General features: G+C 45.1%; 1 protein-coding gene across 4 annotated transcripts; it reads left to right on the top strand.

The window, feature by feature from the left end:
* Positions 1-4,234: 4,234 nt before the first annotated feature.
* Positions 4,235-8,883, top strand: LOC115327273. Of its 4 annotated transcripts, XM_042289087.1 has the most exons (5): positions 4,235-4,382; positions 5,064-5,335; positions 6,148-6,199; positions 8,496-8,601; positions 8,743-8,883. In XM_042289087.1, exons 2-5 carry the CDS (start codon positions 5,126-5,128, stop codon positions 8,765-8,767), a joined length of 393 nt encoding a protein of 130 aa, XP_042145021.1. In that variant the 5' UTR covers positions 4,235-4,382; positions 5,064-5,125; the 3' UTR covers positions 8,768-8,883. The 4 variants fall into 4 exon arrangements, 3 of the variants coding, with proteins under 3 accessions (XP_042145021.1, XP_040063434.3, XP_042145020.1); XM_040207500.3 differs by lacking the exon at positions 8,743-8,883 and having other exon boundaries at positions 8,496-8,691; XM_042289086.1 differs by lacking the exon at positions 8,743-8,883 and having other exon boundaries at positions 4,235-4,392; positions 8,496-8,619.
* Positions 8,884-9,924: the final 1,041 nt, after the last annotated feature.

The following is a 9,924-nucleotide window of genomic DNA, read 5'->3' on the forward strand; positions in this document are numbered from 1 at the left end:
TCGAATGTCCCGCTCGAACTCCGTTTTGCTCGGACAGAGTCTGACCGCTCGGACGTGGCTCAGACGCCTGGCATACAGATCATGTCGACCGTTCTCCTAGATATTGATTTTGTATGACCGTGATAGTACAATCACATGCATCATGTTTTCATTCGCCAAGGGTTAGTCCGACGCACTTATTAATTTTGTTTCTCGCGACCACTGCCAGGTATTATTTGCGGCTTCTGGCTGGCCACATTCAAATCTGTGAAGACGCCCTGGGACACGCCCAGCCCGCTTTCGGCCAATGGCGCCTCTTCATTTGCTTCCTATACTTTCCAATGAATGGCCAAACTCTTTCTATGTATACACCTTTCCAAAAAACGCTCCTAGGCCACTGCCATGTTGCTGATGCTGATGCGGCTGGTGCGACTCTCGCGCCCTCTATCAGCTAGAAATTTTCTGCCACCCTCTGGGACTGTGAAGACCCGCTCGGCGTGGTTCTCTACCTATGTTTTTGCGGTTTTGCATTCAATGTTTTCTCGCCCCTCTTGAAAGTTTCCACTTAATTTTTTTTATGCGTGCTGCGTACCCTTTTTGTGTTATCTTCCACTGTGATAAATAAGGCTGGTAAGTACCTGCCATTCAAGCTTTTCTGCTCGACATTCACGGGAAAGGAAGGAGGTGAAGGACGTCGAACGACCCTCGACGCGATTTTGCAAACATTGTTCTTCCCCCTCCCAGAGATAATCCGCGTAGAATCCTCAGTCGTCTCCAAATATAGCTGTCCGGGTTGGGGTGAGAAACGGGTCAGTCGCGTTTGTTTCTTTGCTTTGGTGCGGTTATGAGAAAAGGTAGCTCTTCCCAAAACGGGCCCCGAGACGAAGTCATCTCTGATTCCGTCCGATCATCAAGATGTGACTGTCGTCGACTGTGACTGTGTTATTTGAGATCTTTCTCAAATAAATTCTTTTCGGATAACGCTGCATCGTGTGGTACGTACGATATATTGTTTGAATGTTACCACTTCCTCAATTGTATGTCCGTGTCCTGTCCATCGGTAAACACGTTATTTGTGAGCATGAAAAATGCATGCCTTTCGGCCCTCTTCTGTTGCAATTTATTTTTGACAGCAAAGCGCTTTGTCGTTTCACATGCGGTGAATCCTGCGGCGCCGTCAAAGCTTATCGTAAGAAATAAACACAAACAACTAGAACTATACATTCCAATCGAACTCGTTCTGTCGCGCGCGTACCCAACAAAAATAGTTTAGTTTTTTTTTGTTTTTTTAAATGTGGGACAATTCTTTCTCAATGTCCTCGGGAAAATACTTGTAGCATGAAACACAAAATATAGCGGGAAACGACGATAATTTATCCGCCAGCAGTGTTTGAAACTGCGCCTACACAGGCTGCGCCTATTGACATCACAGTCCACTCGGTTAGGGTTAGGAGGGACGCTGGTGAGAGTCTAGCCTCAAACTCAGTGACTGGGCTCGAAAACAGTTTGTTGCCCCTGGGGTTGAGTGTTTTTTGGAAAGGTGTATAAGGATGGCTAGTTGGGCTAGTTGGTTTTGCATCATGATGTAAAACACCAAAACAACAGAGACGAAAAAGAAGGGAGAACTGGACAGGACGTGGCGTATTACACCATGGTTTCTACGTATAGCTCTGCCCGCTTGGTCTGGAGGTCGATGACACGAAAACTTTATCACGGGTGACGTCAGAACTGTGCAGTGTGCAACCACGTCCTTTCTTATCTGCTGGCCTGCTTTCTTCAAAGCGACGTGCTCCTGTCTGATCGTAACGGCTGTACATGCCGCTTCGGCAGCCCTGATTCCACAATCTTCGCTCATCACTCTGGACAGCTGCCGAGCTCACGTGCTCTGCGGCACGAGAAGTTCACGCAACTCGCTCGCGCGACTTGTCGAAGTGTTAAAAACAGTTGTGTGCAATTCCGCAACTCCGCCTCGGAGGTTGCAACGGGGAGGGCTGCACATTTGCCTCTACCGGACTCTGAGCCACGGGCATTTGCTTCTTGCGCATCCAACATTGTCATGTGGCAGGAACCCTAAACGTTTCTTCAACTGCTGCCATAGTTCTACGGAAATTTGTGCAGCTGAGTAAACCTACGCATAGACCAATTTTCTTGAAGCGTGGACCAACCACTGGTCTCTATTGTAGTAGGCTGGATTCAAATCGGAAGTCTGTCGGTGGCGCCACCGGCAGCCATTGCTTGGCACCAAGCAATACGTGCCTTGCACGGGACGTCATATGGCTCCATACCATTCCTGTGCCCGTACCCTCTGGAACATACATTTTGGCAGCATCGAATCTGTTCTTCTCCGCAAAGTTCTCCGAGAGGAAGAAATTCATTGGTCCTAAATGTGTGCTCCGGAAGGTACGGGCACTGGAGCATGGTCCGCAGCAATGGTGGCTGATGTGACGTCAATGCAAGTCGTGTATACACGCAAGTCTATGGGAGAAACACACAAAAGAAGGAAATTAAAGCTTCTACACAGTGTTCGAAGGCATGTATTTTACGATGTGCTGCAATAATTTTATTGTGTGTTTGGAGGTTGAATTGCGATTTCTCAAGCATTCGAATGCCCATTAGAATATTGTGCTATAGCACCCATGGCTGATCTGGCAAGCTTGCTCTCGTGGTGGAGTGAACAAATAAACTTGCTGTCAATAATGCCGTCGTGGGGGAGCCCAGAAGTTGCTGAACGTCAACAAAGTTCCATATTGGCAGCGTCTTTCCGGGAGTGAGCGAAATCATAGCAGAGCCTTCAAGCTTGTCACCTGCTAAACCCGACTCATTGAAACCGCCACCGACTCCGAGGTACCTCTAGGTAACTCTCTTCTCAGTGAGCTGCTCTACATTTTTTGCCCAGTAGAGTCACTCTCGACAACAAAACATCTCTATATAACAACCGCGAGGGTTGTCAGTTTTAATGTTTCTGCACTAGCTATTTGACAGGCTTCCCGACAGCAGCCAAAAGATTCAGTGACGACAACAGTTTACGAGCGGGGGAACGTCACTTTTCTTTGTCTTTCCCATAGAGTTTTATGCATTAGCCAATGTCAAGTGATGGGCGCTGGTGGCACCACTCCTCCCTATTAAGACGAGCCTCGATCCGTGATCCAGCTTACTACAACAGAGATCAGTGGCACCAACTAGCCCAGGTACTGATGTCGCTGGCTTTCTGGCGCAATATAATAAATAACATGCTGAAAAGAGCAGGGCCATGACATGACGTGGTGAGGCTAGCCTCTGTGATGCAGCTTCTTCGGTAGGTGCATCCCCTCTGACCTCATCGCCCGTCTGTCTATGCTGAAAGAAGCAGTGGTGAATCTCCTTCGTGGGATTGCCAATGGGAGCAGCTTCATCTCCATCTTTGGCAAACTCCACCGGCGAACCAACTCCATTGTGACGTCGGTCAGCACGCACGACTGAGTTGAAACTCTATCGGGATTTTTCCCTTAAAGTGTCCCCACTAAGAATCTCAAAACACCGCGGTGAGTATAACAGTAAAAATATTATTTTTAAGTTGGCAAAATGAATAGCATGAGACAAAATTAAAAAATATATTCCTGAAATCTGGTTGCATGAATTAGTACCTAATGTACTGAAATAATGAATACAATCAACGTTAACTACAACCCTTTACGTTGCGAAGACAGTTGTGGCCGACAACGCTAAGAAGCGCAAGCTAGGTCGCTACGTCTCGGCACGACAGTTTGCGCTTCTCCTGGACTTTCTCGGTAAAAGTCGAGTTTTCTCGGGGACTGCTACAGAGAGCTTTGTTACCAAGGAGGAGCGAGATACACTATGGGGCGTAATAGTTTGAGAGTTAAATGCCCTTCGGCCATAAAGAATAACTTTCTGGAACTCACGTGCATGCCAGACGTGGGCTTGCGACCTGAGAGTCTCGTGTCCCTAACAGAAGACCGGTGCAAACCTGCCAACTCTTCCGAATTTTTTGTAAAATGTATGAATTGGGACTAATTCTACGATTTTACGAATCTTGCTTCAAATTTTACGAAAAAAAGATACTTTTTTTATTTCTATTTTTTTAAACATTTTTTTCGTAAAACCGTTGCTGGCGGTACCTCACACTGCCACAAGAGGGCGACAGGTGCCGTCCACGGCAGCGTTGTGGTTTTTACTATCCGTCTATCCGGGGGCCACATATCCAAAATCAATCCAAAGCCCAAAGCCTTTGTTTGTGTGTTTGGCGGCGCATGTTGGTTTGGCGTGTTCAGACGTGGTTGGGCCTCTGTTTCGGCCAGTTTCGAGGCGAGAAGTGCAGCGTCTGTGTTTGTTACACGTGTAATCATAGCATTCCCCTGGTTGCGGTGGCTTCGCGGTGCAATGGCAAATTCCAAACCTAAAAAGAGGTACTTTCAGGTGTTCTTGAAGTCCTACACGTCGGAATTCCAGTGCTTTGTGCCGTCCAAAAAGGAGAGAAGTTTGGATTCTGTAGCACGTGCACGTGTAATGTAAGCGTTTTGCACGGTGACAAGGCTGACATTAAGCCTTGCCACCTTGCGAAACAGCCCCCCCCCCCCCCCCCCCCCCCCCCCCGCAATTGCGTGAGTTTTACGAATTTTAATGTCCACAGGTTGGCAGGTATGCCGGTGGGGGCGCGAGTGATGGGCCGTCCCTAAACGCGGAGCAAGAAAAATTATTATTTTTTGTGGGGACGGATTTCTCTCGAGGGGGCGGGCGTGCGCCCCCGACAGTGGACGCGCCGCTGTGGGACTTCACGGCTGCAGCAGCAGCTTCGATAAGTACCGTGAATCTCTTGGATCATGAGCAGACACCATGTTGCTTTTTACCTTATTGAACACTAATGTACAAAACAATGTGGTGCGAATGTATTGCCTCGTGGTGTTTTCCACGAAAGCTTGGATATCGGGGCTGCAGCACATTTCTAAACCCACTCGGAGACAATAAGTCCGTGACATTCGAAAAAAAAAAATAATATTGAGTTTAGGGTGCACACTATTAGACACAGGTATAACTAGAAGGGCTGTATAGCGTTGTGGCGTGTTACATAGTTGAATTATATTATGCAGGGGTCTGTGGCTGAAGGCGACATGGCAAAGGGAGGAGAGGAGGAACGTCCTGCGCAAGTGGCATGCCCCCTACCACCGAATGGTACGAACGGTCTGGAGTTGATACGGCACGGGATCTGCTGTCCATTCGGCAGGACCAGCTGGCTGTCCAGCGAGAACTGCTGGCCACACAGCAGGGTCTGCTGGCCACCCAGCAGCAGCAGCTGGCAGTTCAGCAGGAAATGCTGCTCGTGCAGAGAGAGGCAGTCGATGCACTCCGTCGACTTGCAAGCGTAGGTGTTAAGAGAACTGTAGTGTAGTGCACTCCCAATTATTGTTGTTAGGCTGATTTTGGTCAACCCTACTTTAGCCAGTTAAGTTAGAAGGCAGTGTTCTTAGACTCAAACTGAAACCAGATATGATTTGTATGTGTATTTGAAGTGTCCAACAGCGAAGGCTTTATTTTGTTTATTTCAATGAAACCTTCCAGTGCCATAATGCTAATAAAAATTGGCAAGCCTTGAGACAAAATTTTTTCAACTTATTGAAAATTACCATACTGTGCTCGACAATCCGAACTACTACGTCTAAACCGTGGTTCAATAATCCACTTCATCGTTTATCTCATAAAAAGAAAAGATGTTTCAGGAGCGCTAAAAAAGGAAATACTTGGCCTAAGCTTGCCACTTGCTCTTCCGAATAAAAAACTATGTTAAAGGGGTGTTAGCACACATTCTTTCTGATAACTCTAAGCAGACATTCTTTCTGCAAGCTCTACCTAATATGTTAATAAACAACCCTCGCAAATTTTGGAGATTTGTACTCTGAAATTAATCTAGTGAATAGCTCTTGTAATAACATATTGAATAGTGAATGTGTGAATATTTAAATAGTGCGTTTTCTGATGCTTTCACTATTTCTACACCCATTACTGGAATTTCTCCTGTTATAGAGAATGATTTTCCAATGGATTCAATTATTATAAACATTCAGGGTGTTTTCAGCGGTATAGAAACCCTCAAAATATCTCCATCATGTGGCATAGAGGAAATCATTACGAAGGCTCTCACTAACACTAAATTTTCATCCGGTCTTTACCTCAAAGATATTTGAGCAGTCCGTGGACACAGGGGTGTTGCCCTCTGACCGGAAAATTAGTAAGTAGGCCAATATCACTCACCTGCCTCTACAAGATCCTCGAGCATGTCATTTACAGGCACCTGATTAACTTCCTGGATTCCTGCAATTTCTTCACCAATGTGCAGCATGGCCTCTGGAAACGCCTTTCTATTGGGACCCAACTACTTATTATAACTAACGATTTGTTTAAAAATCTTGACACCGGCTTTCCTACTGACGCTGTTTTGCTTAATTTCGCCAAAGTTTTTGCTAAAGTCCCGGACAATCGCATTCTTCTTAAACTTTCTTTCCTAAAACTAGATCCTCATGTTCCTAAGTGGATTGAATCATTCCTTATTCATCGCTCTCAATTCGTTTTCACTAACAGCACATCCTCCTCTTTCTCTCCCGTTTCTTCCGGTGTTCCACAGGAAATTGTGCTTGGGCCTTTGCTCTTTTTAATCTACATTAATGATCTCCCTCTTCACATCTCATCCTCTGTTCATCTTTTCACTGATGACCTGTGCTGTTTATAGACTAATAAAAAACCCATATGACCATGTTGCACTCCAGAACGGCATTTAAGGGGAGACACTGCTCTTTGAAGCAAAATTTTACTAAGAAAACACATTTTTAAAAATGTGTTTTTTGAAGTTTGGCAAGCACTTATCATCTTGTCCTGAAGGATTTTTGACATATTGAATGAGGGCTACAAATATATTAAATAGGCTGTCAGGCTTTTTGTGGGTGCCTTTTAGGCATCCGGCAAAAAATGATTTTGAAACTGGAAGGTTCAAAAGTGTCATAAGTAATTTATAAATCATCCTAGAGCTTTCATTTATACCTTATTGGATTGCACATACCTCTCAGTTCACTGATCTATGTTTATTTTCTGAGCTCAGTATTTTAATTTGCGTTAATCCTTTCCATAATCATTGCAAATTAAATTTTTAATATTAATAAATCTAATTAGGTTACCTCAAAACAAAGTACATATTTGTAGTCCGATTGTAATGCCAAATAAGCCATGTAAATTTCATTTTATTTGAATCGCAAGTTATATAAAAAAGCTCTTGAAGCAGTGTGTCACACATGGCAGATGTGTCTCAACATTAGCAAATGCACACACCTTTGCTTTACACATTCTTGCTTCCAGCCCTTAAACTCGTTAACATTCAATGGCACTACCATTCTGACTGCTACACAGTAAAAATATCTAGGCGTTCGTTTAACCACTAATATATCCAGGAATGTTCATGTCGACGAGACAATATCATCCTCAAACCGCTCACTCGGTTTTGTTTGTCGCAATTTCAACTCTGCCTTTTCTATCCTTAAACGTCTCCTTTACGCCATGCTTGTTCGCCCTAAACTAGAGTATGCTTCAGCTATCTGGCACCCACATCAGTCTTTTTTTAACTAACGCAAATCGAATCTGTCCAGAATCGTGCTGCTCGATTTATTTTTTCTAATTAGTCTCGCTTTTCTTGTGTCACTGCAATGAAATGTCAATTAGCTCTTCCTGATCTTTCCGTTCGTCGCAGAATTTCCCGTCTTTGCCTTTCCATAAAATGTACTATTCGGAACCATTACGACAGTCTCTCCTCAGCCAGCCCAGCTATATCTCTGCAAGACTCGATCATTCGTGCAAGATTACCCTTCCCAAGACCATTTCAACATTCCCTTCTACCAGAAGCTATTGTAGACTGGAATGGCCTTCCAGATGATATTGTCACCATCACCGATAACGCTAAAATCAGAACTGTACTAACCATGCACTCCCCTTTGTAATGCCCTTCGGGGCCTTGAGGGTAATTCTAAGTAACTAAAGAAACAAATAAATAATATTCCGCCACCAGCGTGTGTTCGTGTAATTATAGGAAACTGGCCTCGTTACTGAAGGACTTGTCACGCGGCAACTCTGCCGTCAGTGTAACTAAAATGCATCATTCGCAAGCGCAGGCAAGGACGCCACCAAGGCAGCTCCAAAGGGGAAAGAGAACAGAGTAAGGGTGGATTTACTCGCCCCACATACGCCTTTGATCAGACTTCTCGACTTCTTTCGTTAACACAGCCATTCTCTTTTCTTCTGTGCTTTAGGAGCACCTAAAATGCCAGTAACTCGTTGTCTACGAGTAATCTAATAAGGTGAATGGTGAAAACTGCTCTGCAACATGACTGCACAGAGCTTACCAAGGTGAAAAGTTGTTTGGCAAAAGTTTCCTATAGTATTGCTTGCAACGCGTCTGAAAACCTCTGGCGTGCTTTTAACTTTACTAATGTGTTGCGTAACAGTTTGCATTTTGTGCATAATGCGCTCCCCTTTTCCTGCAGGCTGTAGAGGGACAAGCAGCAGCAAGTGCGCACCAGTCGTCCGCACTGACTTCGCTAGTGCTTCAGCTCGTCGGTGTGCAGAATCTCCATCCGCCAGCCGAATAAAGTGGGTCTCTATGCTCCATTTCATTTTTGGCACGGGTTACACCACCGTTACTTGAACATCTCAGTTGAAAAACTGCCATAGGTGTCCGCTTTGCAGAATTGTTAAAAGCGAGCAGTCGCAGTCCCGCTGTTCTTGCTGCAGCGGCCATTTTGTAAACTGTGGCTAGACCAAACAACATCTGTGCCTCGATGGGCTTCTCAAGCGTGGCACTGCTCCCCATTGTAGCTCGCTGTGGCTCGCGTGTGGTGTCCGCATTTGAAGACCAACTTTCCTTAACTGGTATGTCGTAGTAATCTTAGACTACGCCACAAGCGAACTTGACATGCAGAAAGAAGGAATTTTTATCAATGTAGACTGCTTTGTAACATCTTCCAACTATTCATATTTGTTTATTCAAAGTGTTCAATAATGGCCGAAGTGTCTCACTTGGTGCACTTGTTAGTAACAGGAATACAAAGGATTTCCAGCAAGGAAGCCTAAGGAAGCTCGAGCACTTCTTAAAGGACACATGCAAAGGACTAATAAAGTTTTTTTAAACAGCCTGGTTGGGAAAAGGAAGTCATAAAACGAATTCACAAGGAAAATAAAAATTTTAAGAGCTATATTCACGGCGCTATACGAATTTGTAGTTGGCGCCGGCGGGCGCTGCGGAAAAGTGGCTGCTAGTTGTCACGTGACTGGTCGCTATTTGTCACGTGGTGCTTCCGCTCTATCGGAAGCTTCCTATGGTCTCTAAAAGTTAGTTATTCATCTTTATTTCAAGTGCAACAAAACACAAAGATTAATCGGTAACTTTTCGAACCCAAAGAAAGCTCCTGAAAAAGCGGAAGCAGACGTGATAGACCTGTGTGCCGGTCAGATGACGGCGGCAGCGCTGCGGGGTAGACAAACTTGCGCGGCGGTGGCGGTGTGGAGAAATGAGTTGACGGCGGCGCACCACGCTCAGCGTGCAGCGGCGGCGTGACTGTGAGTCGACTTTGAGACGGCGCACAGGTCTATCACATGACTTGCGGCGGCTCCCACGGGCGCAACTACAAAATCATTTTGTGCCGTCAATATAGCTCTAAAATTTTTTTTTCTTCGTTCTAATTTTATTTTATAACATTCTTTTTCCATCTGGTCTGTCTACAAAAAAATGTTTTTTTACTTCGCATGTGTCCTCAAACTTTTAGTACTTTATCGTTAGAAGTTGGAACCGCGTTCCCGCAAGATAAATCGTGATTTGATAGAACTGAAACGTGATCCGATCCGAAACCTTGCCGGCCAGCAGCTTTCACGCGATCGGTAGATCTGTTTGGTGTACTTTAACCTTGCACCTGCTTG

This window comes from Ixodes scapularis, unplaced genomic scaffold (assembly GCF_016920785.2).
Source record: "Ixodes scapularis isolate PalLabHiFi unplaced genomic scaffold, ASM1692078v2 PGA_scaffold11__112_contigs__length_91849675, whole genome shotgun sequence".
In the NCBI taxonomy this organism is placed as follows: Eukaryota; Metazoa; Arthropoda; class Arachnida; order Ixodida; family Ixodidae; genus Ixodes; species Ixodes scapularis.

Coding starts and splice junctions, on each gene's coding strand:
- LOC115327273 (XM_042289086.1), top strand. CDS start 4,357: ATGGCAAATTCCAAACCTAAAAAGAGGTACTTTCAG. Junction 5,336..6,147: donor CACTCCGTCGACTTGCAAGC/GTAGGTGTTAAG, acceptor TTTACCTCAAAG/ATATTTGAGCAGTCCGTGGA. Junction 6,200..8,495: donor GCCCTCTGACCGGAAAATTA/GTAAGTAGGCCA, acceptor CTTTTCCTGCAG/GCTGTAGAGGGACAAGCAGC.